The sequence below is a fragment of the Spermophilus citellus genome (genome assembly GCF_964194105.1).
Source record: "Spermophilus citellus genome assembly, chromosome: 1".
In the NCBI taxonomy this organism is placed as follows: domain Eukaryota; kingdom Metazoa; phylum Chordata; class Mammalia; order Rodentia; family Sciuridae; genus Spermophilus; species Spermophilus citellus.
In genome coordinates, this window is record NC_138182.1 from 75,812,005 (window position 1) to 75,834,523 (window position 22,519).

Below are 22,519 nucleotides of genomic sequence, written 5' to 3' on the forward strand. Positions count from 1 at the left end.
AAAAATAAATGTGTATGTGACAACTTTCCTACTGCCAGAGAAATCAGCCTAAAAAAAAATGCATCCTGGGGCTGGGGCTGGGGCTTAGTGGTAGAGTGCTCGCCTCTCATGTGTGAGACCCTGGGTTCGATCCTCAGCACCACATAAAAATAAATAAGCCAAATAAAGGTATGAAAAATGTTTTTTAAAAATGCATCCTGTAATTAGGATAGAAATGGTTTCTGGTGGTTAATGGAAGAAATAGCAGGCTGCCAGAGCCCTGAATCTGCACTCAATAAAATGACTGGATACTACCAGCTTTGAATTCTCACTTTTAAGTGAGAAGAAAAGCTGGAGGTATAGTTCAGTGATACAACATGTGCTCAGCATATATTAGATAAGAAAATTGGCAAAGTACTTCACAACTGGAAAGGACTCTATTATAAACACAGGGTACACAGGTTTTACTAACAGGGATACTGAAAATTGGACCCATCAGTAAATACCATTATAAATGGGATGAACATTAGTTTCATTTGAGGTTATAAGTTCACAGCAAAAAAAAGTGCCTGAAATTGATATACAAGTTATAAGGAGGGGAGCTGGAGCTATAGCTCAGTGGTAGAGCACTTGCCTAGCAATCACAAGGCCCTGGGTTTTGTCTCTAGCAATCAAGCACATGCAGACAGAAACACACATGCATACACACACATAAATACACACAAAGAAAAATGTTAATAAAGTAGAGCTAATCATAAAATATTTTTAAATCTCTAATTATTCTTTGAAGAGATAGTAAATAAGATATAGTCACTTTATGTGTGATCCTCCAAAATAGCTATGCACCTGTCTGGCTTTAATTACCTGCTACCACTGCCAAACTGTAGCCTAGGCTTAGAACAAAATCTACTTTTAGGACTAGAGATATAGCTCAGTGGTAGAGTGCTTACTAGACATGCAAAAGACTTGGGATTCATCTCTAGCACCATAAATAAAAAGAGAAAAAAAAATCTACTTTTAACATTACTTCAGTTAACATTTAATTTTTAACATTACTCCAGAGAAAAGGTTAGAATTACTATTTAGAATCACTTTCTGGGATCCCCAAGATGGCCTCGAATAGAGTGCATCACACCCCGTGTACCGCGCCACTGCGCGGGTGAATAACGAGTTAGAACGACAAAAAACTATCTTGTTAGGAACTTACAGCAAAATGGGGGTGCACCGAAACCTAGAGGAAGGATTTCCAGCACTGAGGTACGGTAATTAAGTCTCATACATGAGCCAGCTGTGCGACCGGAGATCCGGATTGGCGCGGCCTGCCCCTCGGCTACAAATGGCGGGGAGCCGCCGAGAAGCGACCAGCAAGCAGGGAGATTGCTGCAGATTCTGTGGAATCCTGCAGCCTGAGCACTCACGGAGCCCCTGGCTGAGTTTGGGATTTCAGACGGGGAAGGAAACGGGACAGTTCTATCCCCCACAATGGAAACTCCACCAAGGAAACCAGCAGCCACATCTTGGAGAGATGAAGTAACCACCGCCACTCTCCGACAAATTGCAACAATAAAACAGGTGCGTGTTACTCAGCTCATCTCCCATACAGCGGGGAATTCCATAAAATCTCTCGTAGGCTCTCCGGGGGAGGGATTTTCAGAGCAAGCCTGCATAAAGACACCGGAAAACTAGAGACACCTGACCTTCAACTCTCCCTCCCATCATTGGGGAAAACAAAACCTGTATTGACAGCGCGGGGGGAGGGGCAAGCGGAAAAAATCAAAACAATAGAGTGGGGGAGGGGTCCTCAATAGCCACCTTCCACGCCCAACAAACAGCAGGCCCAGAGTACAGTTTGAACCGCTGAGAGGCATCACTCAGGGGAAATCTGGTCTAGCAGGAGAAACCAGGGGACTAGAGGCCAGGCCCTCGCGAATAGGCGGCCGGAGATCGAATGCCCGCCGCTCACGCGACTGGGCAGCTGGAGTCCGCCCCCCGCTGGTGACCAACCACACGACTGGGCAGCTAGAGATTGCCCGACACCAGCAACAGCCGGCCCATTGCCCCTGCGACTGGGCGGCTACAGATCACCTGCACACCAGTGACAGCCGGCCCATTGCCCCTGCAACTGAGCGGCTGGAGACCGCATGCCCGCGGGCGACCAATTGCCCGCCGGCTGACCGCGCGACTGGGCAGCTGGAGACTGCCCAGCCACCAGCATCCGGGAGCTGAAACCAACCAGAGACAGTCCAGTCCCACCCCTCCATTCGGACACCCCAGTAAGGAGCCTGGGGCCTGCCATAACAGAGAGGTGACGTCACTGGAGCTCGGCCGTCGGAATTCCTTCCCAGCGGAATCCACTTTAGCAAGCATAGTCTACCAACACAAAGGAGAGACAACAGAGATATAAAAAACCAAAACAAATTTATAGAAGAGAGCAGAAACAAGCAATCAAATAGAGCTGGAAAGTAGCCTGAACATCATGAAACAACAAGGGAAAAAAGGAGTACAAACAATGCAGGACAACTTAATTCTACAGGAGGACCTAGAAGCATCAGAAACAGGGATAGGGAAAGAACTCAAGGCATACCTAACTCAGATGGAAAGGAATATTAGAGAAGACATGAGACAGCAAGTCCAAGCAATAAAAGTATATTTTGAAAATGAATTAAACAAATTCAAATGGCAAAGAACGAGCTTTACCAGGAGACAGAGATCTTAAAAAAAAATCAAATAGTAATCCTAGAAATGCAGGAAACTATAAACCAAATTAAGAACTCAAACGAGAATATTACAAATAGACTAGATCAAGTAGAAGTCAGAACATCAGATAATGAAGACAAAGTTTATCAACTTGAAAAGAATAAAGTCAACAGAGAAAAGATGCTTAAATCCCATGAGCAATCTATTCAAGAAATATGGGATGTCATAAAAAAAACAAATTTGAGAATCATCGGGATAGAAGAAGGCATAGAGAATCAAACCAAAGGAATGGACAACCTATTAAATGAAATAATTCTAGAAAATTTCCCAGAGATGAAAGATGGAATGGATTGCCAAATCCTGGAAGCCTACAGAACCCCAAACATTCAAAACTGTAATAAACCAACTCCAAGACATATAATTATGAAGATAGCCAACATACAGAACAAGGAGAGAATATTAAAAGCTACGAGAGAAAGGAGGCAGATTACATTCAGGGGTAAACCAATTAGATTAACGACTGATTTTTCATCACAGACTTTAAAAGCGAGAAGATCCTGGAACAATGTATTTCAAACGCTGAAAAATAATGGTTTCCAACCAAGAATACTGTATCCAGCAAAATTAAGCTTCAGATTTGACAATGAAATTAAAATCTTTCACGATAAACAAAAGCTAAAAGAATTCGCAGCCAGAAAACCAGCACTGCAAAGCATTTTGAGCAAAATACTACAAGAAGAGGAATTGAAAAATAGTGCCCAAAACTAACAGCAGGAGGTATCTCAGTAAAGGGGGAGGAGAATAACCAAAAAGTAAAAACTAGCGAAACTAAAATAAATAAATAAATAAACATGACTGGAAGTACAAATCATATTTCAATTGTAACCTTAAATGTTAATGGCCTAAACTCACCAATCAGGAGACATAGGCTAGTAACCTGGATGAAAAAAACAAATCCAACAATATGCTGCCTTCAGGAGACTCATATGATAGGAAAAGACATACACAGGCTGAAGGTAAAAGGTTGGGAAAAATCATATCACTCACATGGCCCTCGGAAGCAAGCAGGAGTGGCCAAACTCATATCGAATAAAATCAACTTCAAACCTAACTTAATCAAAAGGGATGAAGAAGGACACTATATACTGTTAAAAGGAACCATCCACCAACAAGACATAACAATTATCAATTTGTATGCACCATACAATGGAGCTGCAACGTTCATAAAACAAACTCTCCTCAAGTTTAAGAGTCAAATAGACTACAACACAATAATTATGGCTGACTTCAACACACCGCTCTCACCATTAGATAGATCCTCTAGACAAAAGCTGAATAAAGAAACTATTGAACTCAATAGCACAATCAATAACCTAGACTTAACCAACATATACAGAATATATCAACCATCATCAAGTGGATACACGTTCTTCTCAGCAGCACATGGATCCTACTCAAAGATAGACCATATATTATGCCATAGGGCAACTCTTAGTAAATATAAAGGTGTGGAGATAATACCATGCACTATATCTGATCATAATGGAATGAAACTGGAAATCAATGATAAAAGAAGGAAGGAAAAATCCTACATCACATGGAAAATGAACAATATGTTACTGAATGATCAATGGGTTACAGAAGACATAAAGGAGGAAATCAAAAAATTCATAGAGACAAATGACAATACAGACACAACATACCGGAATCTATGGGACACAATGAAAGCAGTTTTAAGAGGGAAATTCATTTCTTGGAGTTCTTTCCTCAAAAAAAGAAAAAACCAACAAATAAATGAACTCACACTACACCTCAAAAACCTAGAAAAGGAAGAGCAAAACAACAGCAAATGTAGTAGAAGACAAGAAATAATTAAAATTAGAGCAGAAATCAACGAAATTGAAACAACAAAAAAAAACACTGAAAAAATTGAAAAAACTAACAAAGTTGGTTCTTTGAAAAAATAAATAAGATCTACAGGCCCTTAGCCATGCTAATGAAGAGAAGAAGAGAGAGAACTCAAATTACTAACATACGGGATGAAAAAGTCAATATCACAAAAGACACTACAGAAATACAGAAGATAATTAGAAAGTATTTTGAAACCCTATATTCCAATAAAAAAGAAGATAGTGAAGATATCAATAAATTTCTTAAGTCATACGATCTGCCCAGATTGAGTCAGGAAGACACACACAGTTTAAACAGACCAATAACAAAGGAAGAAATTGAAGACGCCATCAAAAGACTACCAACCAAAAAAGCCCAGGACCGGATGGGTATACAGCGGAGTTTTACAAAACCTTCAAAGAAGAATTAATACCAATACTTTTCAAGCTATTTCAAGAAATAGAAAAAGAAGGAGCTCTTCCAAATTCATTCTATGAGGCCAACATCACCCTGATCCCAAAACCAGACAAAGACACTTCAAAGAAAGAAAACTACAGACCAATATCTCTAATGAACTTGGATGCAAAAATTCTCAATAAAATCCTGGCGAATCGAATACAAAAGCATATCAAAAAAAAATTGTGCACCATGATCAAGTAGGATTCATCCCTGGGATGCAAGGCTGATTCAATATACGGAAATCAATAAATATTATTCACCACATCAATAGACTTAAAGACAAGAACCATCTGATCATCTCGATAGATGCAGAAAAAGCATTTGACAAAGTACAGCATCCCTTTATGTTCAAAACACTAGAAAAACTAGGGATAACAGGAACTTACCTCAACATTGTAAAAGCTATATATGCTAAACCTCAGGCTAGCATCATTCTGAATGGAGAAAAATTGAAGGCATTCCCTCTAAAATCTGGAACAAGACAGGGATGCCCTCTATCACCACTTCTATTCAATTTAGTTCTTGAAACACTAGCCAGAGCAATTAGACAGACAAAAGAAATTAAAGGCATAAAAATAGGAAAAGAAGAACTTAAATTATCGCTATTTGCGGATGACATGATAATATATTTAACAGACCCAAAAGGGTCTACAAAGAAACTGCTGGAGTTAATAAATGAATTCAGCAAAGTGGCAGGATATAAAATCAACACGCATAAATCAAAGGCATTCCTGTATATCAGCAACAAAACTTCTTAAATGGAAATGAGGAAAACCACTCCATTCACAATATCCTCAAAGAAAATAAAATACTTGGGAATCAACCTAACAAAAGAGGTGAAAGATTTATACAATGAAAACTACAGAACCCTAAAGAGAGAGAGAGAAGAAGATCTTAGAAGATGGAAAAATGTACACTGTTCATGGATAGGCAGAACTAACATCATCAAAATGGCGATACTACCCAAAGTTCTCTACAGGTTTAATGCGATGCCAATTAAAATCCCAACGGCATTTCTTGTAGAAATAGATAAAACAATCATGAAATTCATATGGAAAAACAAAAGACCCAGAATAGCAAAAGCAATTCTAAGCAGGAAGTGTGAATCTGGAGGTATAGCGATACCAGAGTTCAAACTGTACTACAGAGCAATAGTAACAAAAACAGCGTGGTACTGGTACCAAAACAGGCAGGTGGACCAATGGTACAGAATAGAGGACACAGAAACCAATCCACAAAATTACAACTTTCTTATATTTGATAAAGGGGCTAAAAGCATGCAATGGAGGAAGGATAGCATCTTCAACAAATGGTGCTGGGAAAACTGGAAATCCATATGCAACAAAATGAAACTGAATCCCTTTCTCTCGCCATGCACAAAAGTTAACTTAAAATGGATCAAGGAGCTAGATATCAAATCAGAGACACTGCGTCTGATAGAAGAAAAAGTTGGCTACGATCTACATACTGTGGGGTCGGGCTCCAAATTCCTTAATAGGACGCCCATAGCCCAAGAGTTAATAACAAGAATAAATAAATGGGACTTACTTAAACTAAAAAGTTTTTTCTCAGCAAGAGAAACAATAAGAGAGGTGAATAGAGAGCCTACATCCTGGGAACAAATTTTTACCCCTCACACTTCAGATAGAGCCCTAATATCCAGAATATACAAAGAACTCAAAAAATTAAACAATAAGATAACAAACAACCCTATCAACAAATGGGCCAAGGACCTGAACAGACACTTCACAGAGGAGGACGTACAATCAATCAACAAGTACATGAAAAAATGCTCATCATCTCTAGCAGTCAGAGAAATGCAAATCAAAACCACCTTAAGATACCATCTCACTCCAGTAAGATTGGCAGCCATTATGAAGTCAAACAACAATAAGTGTTGGCGAGGATGTGGGGAAAGGGTACACTTGTACACTGCTGGTGGGACTGCAAACTGGTAAGGCCAATTTGGAAAGCAGTATGGAGATACCTGGGAAAGCTGGGAATGGATCCACCATTTGACCCAGCTATCGCCCTCCTCGGACTATTCCCTGAGGATCTTAAAAGAGCGTACTATAGGGATACTGCCACATCAATGATCATAGCGGCACAATTCACAATAGCTAGACTGTGGAACCAACCTAGATGCCCTTCAATAGATGAATGGATAAAAAAAAAATGTGGCATCTATACACAATGGAGTACTATGCAGCAATAAAAAATGACAAAATCATAGAATTTGCAGGGAAATGGATGGCATTAGAGCAGATTATGCTAAGCGAAGCTAGCCAATCCTTAAAACACAAATGCCAGTGTCTTCTTTGATATAAAGAGAGCAACTAAGAACAGAACAGGGAGGAAAAGCATGAGGAAAAGATTAACATTAAACAAAGACAAGTGGGGGGAGAGAAAGGGAGAGAGAAGGGAAAGCATATGGAAATGGTAGGAGACCCTCAATGTTACACAAAATTACATAGAAGAGGATGTTAGGGGAAAGGGGGGGAAACAAGGGAGAGAACTGAACAACAGCAGATGAGGTAGAGAGGGATGATGGGTGGGGAGGGGAGGGGGGATAGTAGAGGATAGGAAAGGTAGCAGAATACAACAGTCACTAATATGCCATTATGTAAAAATGTGAGTGTGTAACCGATGTGATTCTGCAATTTGTATTTGGGGTAAAAATGGGAGTTCATAACCCAATTGAGTCAAATGTATGAAAGATGATATATCATGAGCTTTGTAATGTTTTGAACAACCAATTAAAAAAATATTTAAAAAAAAATAGAATCACTTTCTTTTTTTTTTTTAACCTGGGATTGAACCCAGGGGAACCACATCCCCAGCTCTATTTATTTTTTCTTCTGAGACAGGATCTCACTAAGTTGCTTAGGGCCTTGCTAAGTTGCTGAGGCTGGCTTTGAAATTGCGATCCTCCTGCCTCAGCCTTCTCAGCTGCTGGGATTACAGGTGTGCAACAGATTTCTATGTGAACATATTTTCTAAGTACTTTTGGTATATAAATTGTTTATTTGGTGGGGTTTATTTAAATACAGCAATGGTGATTTTTTAAAACTAAAGTACTTGGTTCCAATAGTGACTTATGGTATGGATTCTCAATTATTACATATTGTCTTTTGCACGTGGTACTGAGAAAAGAATCTAGGGGCAATCTGCCACTGAACTACATTCCCATACCTTTTATTAAAAATTTTTGAGTCTTGCAAGTTGCCAAAACTAGTCTCAAACTTATGATCCCCCTGCCTCAGCTTCCCAAGTCACTGGGACTACAGATATGCAACAATGCACCCTGCTCTATTATTAAGTATCTTGAATTGATCCAAATGTGTATTCAATATATTTATATATATATATATATAAATGAGAGTTAGATACAATTAACATAGTAAACAAAAACGTTTGCTTCATTTAGCATCCACTAAAAGACACCTTTACTTTCCTGCCACAATGAATTTCCTGTCTGTGTGTAATTCTAACATTCTACCATCATACTTCTGAAAGGTAGGAAGAACAGAGTGAAGAGAAAGAAAATAATACAGACACATAAAACTATTACACATGTTAAGCCTCCCTCACCAAAAATCCGAAATCTGAAGTGTTCCAAATTCTGAAACTTTCTAAGCACCACCAATGCCAAAAGAGAAAAATTCCACAGGTGACCTCATGTCATAGTCAAAATACAAGTACAGGGGCTGGAGTCGTAGCTCAGCATTAGAGCACTTCCCTTGCATGCATGAGGCACTGGGTTTGGTTCCCAGCACCACATATAAGTAAGCAAATAAAATAAAGGTCTGTCAACAACTAAAAAAAATTCAAACAAACAAAAAAAACACACAGATACACTAAAAATACTGTATAAAATTGCCCTCAAGTTATATGTATACACACACACACACACACACACACACACACACACACAAATGATTATATGAAATATAAATGAATTGTGTTTAGACTTGGGTCCAACCCACAAGATAGTTCATTATACATATAGGCAAATATCCCAAAATCAGGGGGAAAAATTCTAAATCTGAAATACTTTTGGTCTCAAACATTTCAGATAAGCACATTTCACCTGTGTAATAAACTTAGGTAACTGGTTAAAAAAAAGTAGTAGAAGGCTCTAAGTGAATATTCACTATTCCCTAGTGAATAAAATTTTCTGATTTATAACACTGCAGGCTAAAAAAAGAGATTATCTTTACAGGAAATTAAATTCTTTGTATAAAAAGATGGCAACAAAATTGGCAAAATGTTTTTATTTACACTTACTCTTCAATCCCTTTGGCTCTTTTCGACCTTTTTCTTCCTTGTCTAAATCATGTCTTTTCTGGTATTTTTCTTTAGGTTCAATTTTTTTGGTCTCTTTCTCCTGAAAAAATATTTAAAACTCAAAACAAGAATGGATAAAGAGCTGACAGTGTAGATTTGAAGACTGAAAAATGTAGATAGGTACATGGTGCTATTATCTACCTATATGTTAATAGGGTACATGATCACTGATCATTTAATCTTTTTCACACTGCTTCCTCAATCAAGATTATCCTTCAACTATTTGATAACTTACACAATATCAAATTCAAAAAACCTAATGCCAGCTTCCCAACTCTTCTTTGAGAATTTTATTGTTAAAAAATACAATGCTGGGGGCTGGATGGTGGCTCAGTGGCAGAGCTACTTGCCTTGCACATATGAGGCACTGGGTTCCATCGTCAGCACCACTAAAAATAAATAAAATAAAGGCATTGTGTCAATCTAGAACTAAAAAAATGTTAAAAAATAAAATAAAATAAGATGTTGGACTGGGTTATAGCTCAGTGGTAGAGCACTTGCCTAGCATGTGTGAGACACTGGGTTCGATCCTCAGCACTGCATACATGTCTATTGACAACTAAAAATATTTAAAAAATAAAAAAATAAAATGTTATAAAAAATAAAATTCCAAGAATATTTCACCTAGTCTCATCAAACATGACTATTTTTATTTTTCCATACTCTCCCTTCATCCTTATATATAATTCATTTTTCACATGTATGTATGGTTTCTTTTCCATATTTTCTAAAGTTTTCCGTTTTTATTACATTGACCTCAATATTTCAATGGATACCACAGTTCTCAAATTGATACAGTTTCTTAAACATTTTCCCCATATCTAGACAGTATTTTATTGTTTTTTCACTGCTGAGGATAATACAGCCATAAATATCGTTGGGTAGATAGCATTTCCCCACTTTAAAATGATTGCCTTAAGATAAATTCCTAAAACTGGGAATAATGGACATAAAGAAAGTAGTCTTTATCATAGCCCTTGATAAATACTACATATGGATACTTTTTGGAAAATATTTTCATTTGTATGAAAGATCCTACAAAAATTTTTATTATAACAATGGGACAAATGCATAATAAATAATTTTGTAAGAATTAAAACTTATAATGTTAATGTACCCTGTATTTAAGTTTTATATTCTTAAGACAATAGAGCAAAATACCAAGTAGGATGGAAAAAGCTAATAAATTAAGTTCATGAAGCTACAGTCTGAGTATACAACAATTCCCTAATGACAGAAATACTTTATAGTTCTACCATTTTCTTTTCATTATTTGTGAAACCTCCCGATCACTTGACACGCCTTGGTCTGCTTTGGGTATTTATGTACTCTAAGATTATCCCTACAACCCTTACCTCCTCAGTTGAGTCAGGGGACCTGAGGACTCTCTCTTCCCCACCAGTCCTGGAATCCTTCTGTGTTTGAGCAGATGAAGGTGGGCTCAGTTTATCTAATTCTGTGTTACTTCTATCCTTGTCTTGATTCCTTTGTTTTTTAGGTATAGTTTTTTTCTCTGAGAAGACGATGTTCTTGTTTTCTAGCCTTTTGCTCTCTTTTGGTTCTTCAGTCTTCCTTAGCTTCTTTTTTTTCCTCTTGGCTTTGACATCAGCGTCCTCATCAGCACTTACAGTTTCATCCAACTGTTTCTCCAAACTACCCTCTTGAAGTGCCTCCTGACATGTTTTATCTTTTATACTTTTAATTTTTTGTTTCTCTTCTCTGTTGTCATGAAGTAACTCTTCACCATCATCCTCCTGAAAAGGAGACTCATTAAGCACACTTGATTCAGACTCTAGCTGAGATTCAATACATTTCTCTTTTTTTGTTTTTCTGTTTTCTTTGGGATCTTCTCTCATTTTAGTCTTTAAATCTCTTATTTCAGCCTTTTTAACTTTCTTTAATTCCTTAGCTTCTCTGATTTCATCCTTTTTGGGCTTCTTAGAGTCCTTTAATTCTTCTTTGGCTTCCAAAATTCTTTTCTTTGTCCTTAAATCAAATACAAAATTTTCAGAGGAGCTCTCTAGCTCTGGCCTGGTTTTATCTTTTAGTTTCCCAGTCTTTGTTTTTTTCTTTTTTAAATCATCCGGGCTTTTCTCTTCTTTGTGCCTTATTTTTTTCTTTTTCTTCCTTGGGGAAGTATCTTCTTTTGTCTCACTTTGCTGATCACTATCAGAGTTTGCTTCAAATATGTCGTTATTTAAAGATAGTCTCTATAAAATACAAAAAAGGATAGAACACTAACATAATTTTAAAGATTTTGAAAAACTAATAATAATTTTAAAAGTTTAAAAAAGTGGTAATGCCAGGAGCAGTGGCGCACACCTGTAATCCTAGCAGCTTGGGAGGCTAAGACAGGAGGATCAGGAGTTCAAAGCCAGCCTCAGCAACAAGGTGCTAAGCACTCTGTGTCTAAATAAAATACAAAATAGGGATAGGGCTGTGGCTCAGTGGTCGAGTGCCCCTGAGTTCAATCCCCAGTACCTTAAAAAAAAAAAAAATGGTACTAATAAAATCTGGGAGAAATTTTTTAAAGCATATTCAACTTCTTAACATTACCTACACTGAAGCTGTATAAAATATTACCTATTGGGGAAATACTGGGAAATAATATTGCCCAAATTATATTATATTGTGTGCATGTATGAATATATAACAACAAATCCCACCATTATGTACAACCATAATGCACCAATTTAAAAAAAAGATACTACTTATATCTCATTTAGCAAATAGGTCCTGATAGTAATAATAAGCATCAACTAAAAAAAATGGTAAAATACAAGCTAGATGTGGAGGTATATGCCCATAATCCCATCTATTAGGAGGCTGAGGCAGGAGGATCTTAAGTTTGAAGCCAGGATGGACAATTTAGTGAGATTTAAGTTCAAAACAGAAGTTTAAAAAGAGCTGGAGATATAGTTCACAGCGAGAGTGTTTGCTTGGCACATGTAAGACCCTGAGAGGGATGGGATAGATGAACAGAGAAATAGAAAATGTCAAATCCCTGGAGGCCCCATGTATATGACTTTAACTTCAAACTTCCCCAACATATAAGAAAGTAATTTTCACATTTTGTTATAAGCAGTTATAATCCAAAGACAAAAATTTTTAAATACTTCTAAATACAGAATGTTCTTAAGTTTGCTGTTACATTTCACAGTTTTATATGGACCAAGCAAACTGTACAGAAATCTTACTTCCCTGATTAATTATTAAATGTTAAATATTTCCTATTAAATTATATTTTCCAATTCCAAAAATTTAAAAAGTAATTAAGAATAAGGTATTTGTATAGACACAAAATGTTGTGAAAACTATTTTAAGTTCCCATTTCCCAAAACTGTCTTATCTTAAATAACTGGAGAATGGAAAGTAGGAGAAAAAAAGACAGGTAAACTTAAAATGTTTTACATACAGTGCCTAAGAAATGGATGCCACCAAGGTTAAAAAGATAGAGGGAACTGCTTAACATTTTTAAATCTCCAGCCTGGCTTAAATTTTTAAATCTCCCTAAATCACTCCATAAAAAACAAAGCAACTGGTCTGGGGTTGTGGTCTAGTGATAGAGCACTTGCCTAGCATTTGTGAGGCACTGGGTTTGATTCTCAGCACTGCGTATAAATAAATGAATAAAATAAAGGTCCATCAACAATTTTTAAAAAATTAAAAAAAAAAAACAAGGCAACTACAATTGCAAAACAAAATCCCACAGACACCATTTATAACAAAATTAGGTGGTTGGGGTCAGAATTGTAGTTCAGTGGTATAGCATATACTGTGTTGGATAGACACACACACACACACACACACACACACACACACACACTCACAAATTAAGTGGCAAATTATCTCCAGAATATAAATAGGTAGGGACAAACTATTAAGAGCTTTAAGATCTACACAGTTATACATACCTATATAAGAGTAAGGGAAAAGAGCAAACACTAGGAGATTGTGGTGTTCTTTGAGAAGAACACCTCACCCAGGTGAATTATGCATAAGTGAATTATGCACTATGAACTCCCAAAAATAACCAGAGTCGCAGAAAAGGGAGGTGGGATGGGGGGTGTAGCTCAGCGGTAACGCACTTGCCTTGCACACATGAAGCCCTGGGCTCAATCCCCAGCTGTTTTTTTTTTTAAGGAAAAAAAAAGTAACCAGAGCAAGCTCACTCCCATCACTTGCAGAAAGCCATAATGAGGAGAAACTGCTATGACTGGATTCCAGATAAAGCTGCACAGAAACAAAGAAAAGATCCAGAAATCAGCTGGGCATGGTGGTGCATGCCTGTAATCCAAGCAACATGAGAGGCTAAGGCAGAAGAATTTCAAGTTCAAAGCCAGCCTCAGCAACTTAGTGAGGACTGTCTCAAAACATAAAAAGGAATTGGGATGCGGCTCAGTGGTTAAGTGCCCCTGGGTTCAATCCATGGTACCAAAAAAAAAAAAAAAAGGAAAATTCAGAAGTCAGTGGTGGTGGGGTAGGGTGAAACAGAATCTTAAAAAACCCTTATAAAATAATGCCATATTTTTGAATCCTTCAATACATAATAAAGGCAGCTGCTCAGGAGCCATGGAACTAAAAAGAACGTATTTTCTTCTGCGTTCTAAAACTTGAGGAAAAGTCATTTCATATAAAAATAAAAGTACTAAATGATTTGGATAGACTATTTTGTTAAATTGTTAAGAAAAAAGAAGACTAAGGAACACAGTCACAAGTCAGGCATGGTGGTGGTGTGATCCTTGTAATTCCAGCTATTTGGGAGGCTGAGTCAAGAGGTTCATTTGAGTCCAAGAATTTGAGCCAGCCTGCTTAACATGAGACTCTCTCTTAAAAAAAAAAAAAAAAGAAAAAGAAAGAAAAAAAAAGAAAAGAAAGTTATGGGGCTGGGGCTTAGCTCAGTGGTAGAGCACTTGCCTTGCACATGAGAGGTACTGCGTTTGATCCTCAGCACCACATAAAAATAAATAAATAAAGATATTGTACCAACATACCAACTAAAACTAAAAAAAAATTAAAAAAAAGAGAAAGTTATAGAACTGGAGTTCAAAAACAACAAAATCCTAAGAACAACAAAAACATGCCAGAAGGCTTGGGATATATATAGCTCAGTGGTAGAACACTTTCTTAGCAAGTATGAGGCCCCAGGTTCAATTCCCAGTACTATAAAAAAGAAGAAAAAAAAAAAAAACATGCCAGAAAGATATGCCTCTAAAACATTCAAACAAACAAACAAACAAAAAACTCTGAAGCATCAGTAAGAGGAAGAAATCTGGATCAGATGTTGGAGAGCAATAGGTAGTACATATTTGTGGCACACATGAACACAGATGAAGAGATGTTGAATGATGCAATTTTTCTTTTACTGACTCAATTTTTACATTTACAATGAAAGAATAACAAAGTTTGTAAATGGCCAAATGATTCTGCTAAAGAGGGAAAAGCCCAGTGACCAGATGTATTTCTTGCCACATGCCCATTCACTTATAAAACCTCAATGATTAGGCCCAAGTGTCATACAGTAAATAATTGAATATTTTGGAAATGAAAGAGTTCACAGGCTGATAAAGAAAACAGATATTTCAGTCAGATAAATTAAAAATTCAGAATGTTATTAATGCCTGGAAGTTTCAATTATTTATAAAATAAAGATAGCTTTGGAAAAGAAACTTTCAAATAAAGAAGTATTTTCCTAAAATTAGGATATTCTTATCCTTTTTAAGCTCAAGAATGAGCTTCAAACACACTTGTCTATCAATAATTTAAAAATAAGAGGAGGTTGGGTGTGGTGGCTCCCACCTACAATCCCAGGAACTCAAGGCAGAGACAGGATAATTCCAAGTTTGAGGCCAACCTGGGCAACTTAATGAGATCCTGTCACAAAATAAAAAAAATTTAAAAAAGAGTGGTGGGATATAGTTCAGTGGTAAAGCACCCCAAATCCTCCTCAGTACTAAAAAAAAGAAAGAAAGGAACCACAAGTTGGCTTTAACCAGAGGTTCAAAAAGTAATTAATAAATGAAAATTTAAACACCACCATATGTAAAGGGAGCATAAAGTTAATATTCCATATGACAAGACTACCTGGGAATTATATTATTTTTTTACATTAAAAAAAATTTTAGTGGTAGTTGGACACAAACCTTTATTTATTTAGCTTTATATGGTGCTCAGATCAAACCTAGTGTCTCACACATGCTAGACTAGCGCTCTACCACTGAGCGTTTCTTGAGAGTTTTAAAAGATTTCTTACAAAGACAGGGAAGAAATATATTATAGAAAGATTTTGAACAAAAGGCCTAAATTTTGAGTTTTATATATAAACCAACTGCTTAATAAAGCAGACATGTGGGTACATGTATATGCTTTAACAGAAAGAAACAGGGAAGGTAGGAGTAGTAACTATTCTAGAAAAATGAAATACAACATAAGGAAAAAATTGGGGGGAAATAACAATCTAATCTGAACTCATTTTTAAAGAGTTTCTGTTATAAAAATTATAAAACTGAGCATTTTGGTTGGTAATTTAAAAACTATATTATGGAGCTTGGGTTGTAGCTCAGTGGTAGAGCACTTGTCTAGCACGTGAAGCATTGGGTTCAATCCTCAGTATGATATAAGTAAGTAAATAAATAAATGAAGGTATTGTGTCCATCTACAACTAAAAAAAGTAAAAAATGTTTGGACATGCATTCACTTAAAAAAAAACATACTATTAAAAGTCCTGCCACCATAGCATAAATTTTAAAAATCGGCAATTCCACTCTTCTAACTGGATTTCAAGCTACGAGCCCAAACTAAAAGACAACCTAGCATAATGGTTAAGAGTGTAGTTGCCTAGTTCTATGAAAGTGGGTGAACTTGGGCTAGTTAACTTAGGTAAACTTCAGTTTCTAACCTTAATCCATACAGAATGCTAACCCAGTGTGTAGTACATATCTAAGTTACTGTTCAGCAAATACCAGTTGCTTCTGTTAGTGCTATTATTACCATTAGTAAGCATTGCACATAATCAGAACTGGGTCCTAATATAGCTTTGGCCATTCAAAAAAACACTAGGTATTCTTTTTTTTTTAATATTTTTATTTTATTTTTACGTGGTGCTGAGGATCGAACCCAGTGCCTCACGTATGCTAGTTGAGTGCTCCATCTCTGAGCCACAACCCCAGCCCTGCACTAGGTATTCTTAAAAATCTCCAACTGTACGGAGAAAGGGAATCAATGTTCAGTCCTTACAATAAATTATAAGTGGGCTAGAGATGCTCAATGGTAGATCACTTGTCTACTGTGTGTAAAGGCAGTGAATTCGATACCTAACACTAAAATAAAATAAATTATAAGCCAGAGTCAGCTGCCTATGTGAGAAATACAGTGTGCCTTCACTGTATTTACTAATAAGTTTTTACTAATAATATCAAGTATTTACTAACAATAAGTTAGTTACTAACTAATATGTTCAAGAGTCCTTGCCAATATTCTAAGAAATGACTATATTTGGCAGGCAGGGCATGGTGGCACACAGGATCCTGTAATCCTAATGACTGGGAGGCTGAGACAGGAAGACTGCTAGTTTGAGGCCGTTGTATCAAAATAAAAAATTTTAAAAGGCTAAGGATGTAGCTTAGTGGTAGACTGCTGCCTAGCATATAAGATAGAAGGAGGAAGGGATGTACAATTACTTCTTCTTTTTTTTAAATATTTTTTTAGTTGTCAGTGGACTTTATTTATTTATATGTGGTGCTGAGAACTGAACATAGTGCCTCACACATGCCAGGCAAGTACTCTACCACTGAGCCACAACCCCAGCCCAGGACAATTACTTCTAAGAAGAAAAAGAAAATTAATGGCAAAAATGAGAAGTTGAGTACAAATTGGTTAAATTTGTAAACAGAAATTATAAATTTGTAAAAGGTTAATGGAAAAACTCATAAGATTATACTAACTCAATTATTCATGGAATGACAGAATAAAGGATAAAATAACGAGGAAAATTAATACAGCAAAAATAACAAAATTTGTGCATGAGTTTAACATTATCCCACTTCAGTCCACCTTCCAATCTTTTTCCAAACTTCTAAGTACAGAAGTTTGACTCATCTGAGTTCGTCTGATTACTCTTGACTACCATCAGGAAGAGCTGTGTATAGCCAATAAAATAGTTAAATTATGATATGGCTTTGTTTCCTTCTCTTTTAGGTTACTCTTTCTTTTCTTTTATCTTTTGAGGTGCTTGGAGACTGAACCCAGGGCCTTGATGCAAACACTCTTATCACTGAGTTACAGGTCTATCCCACTCTTAAAAGAAAATATTAACCAACATTCAAGTCTGCTATCTCTCCCAAAACTATGTGTTGATGCCCAGTCCTCAGGGTGGTGCCACTGGAAGAAGGTGGGGGCCTAGTAGGAAGTCCTTATGTCACTGAGGGTATGCCCTCAAAAAGGATTGCAGACCCTGGTTTCTTCCTGATTCCTGGCTTATGAAGGCAAACAGATGGCACCTCCACATTTCCCACCTTTGCCATCCAACACCCCCACAGGAATGGTCTGTGTGATATTGAACTGGAACCTTCAGAACAGTAAACAAAAATCTTTTCTGTTTATTATAAGTTATTTATCTCTGGTACTTCATTATAGTGTTAGTTGACTAACACAATGACTAAAGTAGTTTGTGAAATGCAATTTACAGATTGGTTACAGACAGAAAAGTACTGCAAAAATTACTGAAAGCAGTCTGTGATAATAAATTAACTATATGAAATTTACAATAAACTATTGCATATTTAATTACTTGTAAGATATTTTTTATACAGTTAATGTCAGTAAAATTCATCATAAACTTAAATACAAAAAGCCAAAAGAGAAACATGATACCTGAATATCCTTCTTGACTGTTTTAGTTTTGTTTTCTGCAACTTTCTTCCTAAATTCAAGAAGAACTTCTTTACAGTCCTCCAAATGAATCTCAGGCTCCCATGTATCATCATCTGATGTATATCCTTTCCATCGAACTTTATAAAGGATTTTACCCTGTGGTATAAATTAAAAGCAGGCAAATAAAGCATACCATTAGCTGATTACATTTCTAAAAACAATACAACTGCTCAGAATACATGAAAGAACTTGAAAACTACTTTCAAATAGAAGTTAACATCATATTATAAACTATATATATTCATCTCCTGAGGCAAATGGGTTAAGAAAGAATAATACTATTGATCTACTTTTTACAAACCAAAAACTAATTTTCTGATTATGTAAAAAAGTCAATGTATAATATTGGAAAAGCAATGAAAAATAGGAAGAACCAAGTAAAAGTCACCCAAGGATAAAAATTTTATCTCATTCTTTACTTACTGCATTAATCATGTTTAGTGCTTTTTAAGATATTAAAAATATAATACTATAATGGTTAATCTTGGTCAGGTGTGGTATGCACACCTATAATCCCAGCAGTTTAGGAGGCTAAGATAGGAAGATTGAGTCCAAAGCCACCCTCAGCACCCTGTCTCTAAGAAAAAATACAAAATAGGGCTGGGGATGTGGCTCAGTATTTGAGTGCCCCTGAGGTTCAACCCCCAATACAGCCTCCACCAAAAAAAGATTAATCTTGCTTTCACTCACATATCAAGCTGTTTTTAAAATATTTTTTAAATTTTTTTTTTTATTTTTTAGTTTTCAGCAGACACAACACCTTTGTATGTGGTGCTGAGGATTGAACCCAGGCCGCACGCATGCCAGGCGAGCACGCTACCGCTTGAGCCACATCCCCAGCCCCTTAAAATATTTTTGAAAGACATGATTTTTAGTGACTGAAGACTGTTTCATCACATAAATACAACAAAACTGTCCTTTTATAAACCAAGTACTAAAAAAAGATGAAACAAAAGCAAAGAACAAAATTAAAGAATATTCTTTCTACAGAAAAAAAACAAGTATTATTGTGATTGTTTCAAACTTTGTTTTTATATAAAAAGTTGTAACATCCTTGTATATTCCTGATAGGTTGATGAAATAAATCCCAACAGATCAATTAAGTTTAAAAAAAAAGCAAAACAAGTCGGGGATACAGGTGAAGTGGTAAAGTACTTTCCTAGCACGTGTGAGACCCTGGGTTTAACAGTCCCCCACCCAAAAAGAAAGAAAGATAAGAAAAAAAAATCCAAATTGGAAAGGAAGAAGTAAAACTCTCTGTATTCACAGATGATGATACTACATATAAAACGTCCCAAAAAGTTCCACAAGAAAGTTACTTGGAAAAAAAAAAAATGCAAGTTACCTAAAAGAAGAAACAAATTCAACAAACATGTAGAGTACAAAAGAACACAAATCATTTACCCACAATGAACCAATTCAAAAAGGAAATTAAGAAAGCAATTCCATTTTACAATAGCATCTAAAGGAATACTTAGGAATAAATTTAAGCAAGGAGGTTGAAGACTTCTGCACTAAAAATTACAAAGTACTGCTAAAAAACTAAAGATGGCCTAAAATAAGTAGAAAATCATCCTGTATTATTAGGTAGAAAAACTTAATATTTTAAGATTATTACCACCTAAAGCAATCTACAGATTCAATGCAACCATTATCAAAATTCCTACTGCCTTGTTTGTAGAAATGGAAAAGCCAATTCTCAAATTTATATGGAACTGCAGGAATCCCTGAGCATCCAAAACAAAAGAAAAATAAATAAAATAAAGCAGATGCTTTGTACTTCCTCAAAATTAAATCTTTCTCCTATCAAAGGACATTAACAGGCTGGAATGTAGTTCAATGGTAAACAATTGCCTTGCATATGTGAAACCCTAGATTCAGTCCCCAGTGCCCAACAGACAAAAAGACCAATAGAATGAAAAGATCCACAGGATGAGATAAGATATATATACAACTCTTTAATTTACAAGCAAGATAAAAAACATAATTCAAAAAAATAGACAAAGGAAGGCTGGGCATGGTGGCACATGTCTATAATCTAAGCTACTGGGAAGGCTAAGGAAAGAGATCACAAGTTACAGGCCAGCCTCAGCACCTGAGACCCTGTATCAATAAAAAAATAAAAGGGCTGAGGGTGTAGCTCAGTTGTAAAACACCCTTGGGTTCAATCCCTAATACTGGACAGGGGGCGGGGGACAGCAAAGGACTAATAGTTACTTCTCCAAAGATATACAAACCAGCAACAAGTAAAGATGTTCAACCTCATGAGTCCTTAGGGAAATGCAAATCATAACACAAAATGAGATACCATTCCACACCCAGAAAATTACTGAAACAACAACAGAAAGTAACAAAATAACTAGTGTTGGAAAAGATACAGAGAAAATGGAAGCTCCAAACATGGGTGTTGAAAATGTAAAATAGTACAGTTACTGCAGAAAACAGTTCCTCACAAAGTTAAAGAGTCACCCTATGACTCAGCAACCTCACACAAAGGTATATACCCCAAAAAACTGACAGGGACTCAAACAGATATTTTATACCAGTGTTCACTACAGCATTATTCACAAAGCCAAAATAAAATAAGATGGAAGCAACTCAAGTGTCCATAAGTGAATAAATGGATAAAAAAAATGCAATACATAGTCGGGCACTGTAATCCCAGCAGCACTGGAGGCCTGAGACAGAAGGATCTAAAAGTTCAAAGCCAACCTCAGCCTCTGTAAGGCACTATGCAACTCAGTGAGACCTTGTCTCTAAATAAAATGCAAAACAGGGCTGGGGATTTTGATCGGTGGTTGAGTGCCCCTGAGTTTAATCTCCGGTGCCCCTGCCCCCGCTCCAAAAAAAAAAAAACCCTAAAAAAAATGCAATACATACAATGGAATATTATTCAGTCTTAAAATGTAAGGAAATCCTGTTATATACTACAACATAAATGAACCTTGAAAATATGCTAAGTGAACTAAGCATAAGCTAGATACAAGAAGACAAATATTTATTATTTCACACATGAAGTACCTACAATAGGCAAATTCACTAAGAAAGAAAGTAGAGGTTACTGGGGAATAGGGGAAGGGAGGAGAAAGAATGGGAAGTTACTGTTTAATGGTAAGAGTCTCTAGGATAATGGGTGTCTGGGTTTGGGAAATAATGGTGATGGTTACACAACACAGGGAATGTAATTAATGTCACTGAATTGTATACTTAAAAGTGGCTAAATGGCTAATTTTGTGATATAACCACAATTTAAAAAAAGACCTTTATTTACCTGTTGTATCTTTTGCCCATTTTTCTTGCTCATTTTTAAGAATTTCTTTTCTTTTTTTATGCATTAAAGATTGAACTTAGGGGTCTTTTATCACTTAACCACATCCCCAGTCGTTTTAATTTTTTGAGAAAGGTTCTTGCTAAGTTGCTGAGGGGCTCACTAAATTGTTCAGGCTGGTCTTGAACTTGCAAAAATCATTCTGCCTCAGCCTCCTGAGTTGCTGGGGTTACAGGTATGCATGATGAGAATTTCCTTCTAATACTTCATGGTTATTAAATCTTTGTCATATTCCAAATGTTTGCTTCTCCAGATTCTGGTGTATCTTTTCTGCTCAATTCGCAATCTCACTGAGAAGCAAGAACATACAACACAGTTGTCCAAATGAATTGCAGAACACCATATAGCAATATATTTAATAGGAGCCTGATTTTATTTATACTACCATTAAAGCAATAAACTTCACAAGCTGGATATGGCAGCACACACCTATAGTCCTAGCTATTCAGAAAGCCAAGGCAGGAAGATCCCTTGAGTCCAGAAGTTCAAGACCAGCCTGGACAACACAGTTAAGGCCCTATCTCAAAAACAAATAACTAAATAATGTTCCAAGCTGACTGCCAAGAACTGATGACATTAAGAGGAAGAGATGGGCTGGGGATGTGGCTCAAGCGGTAGCGCGCTCGCCTGGCATGCGTGCAGCCCGGGTTCGATCCTCAGCACCACATACCAACGAAGATGTTGTGTCCGCCGAGAACTAAAAAATAAATATTAAAAATTCTCTCTCTCTCTCTCACTCTCTCTTTAAAAAAAAAAAAAAGTCTTCCTTTCTTTAAAAAAAAAGAGGAAGAGATAAGGCTGGGAGGATAGGGAGATGGGCCCCTGGGTAACTTCTAGGGCAGTAGAACACAAAGGGCACCTGTAGTTATTTGCTAAGAAACTTAACAA

At 36.5% G+C, this 22,519-nt stretch overlaps 1 protein-coding gene across 2 annotated transcripts in view; it reads right to left on the bottom strand.

Annotated features, from left to right (window-relative positions):
• MPHOSPH8 (M-phase phosphoprotein 8) overlaps positions 1–22,519 on the bottom strand; it is a 51,401-nt gene that overhangs the window by 16,179 nt on the left and 12,703 nt on the right. For both annotated transcript variants that reach the window (XM_081292201.1, XM_081292200.1), the window contains exons 2-4: positions 18,244–18,399; positions 10,728–11,582; positions 9,313–9,412 (exon numbers count right to left, since the gene is read on the bottom strand). In XM_081292201.1, the coding sequence (XP_081148327.1) occupies positions 9,313–9,412; positions 10,728–11,582; positions 18,244–18,399 (1,111 nt within the window). The remainder of the gene's footprint in view (positions 1–9,312; positions 9,413–10,727; positions 11,583–18,243; positions 18,400–22,519) is intronic.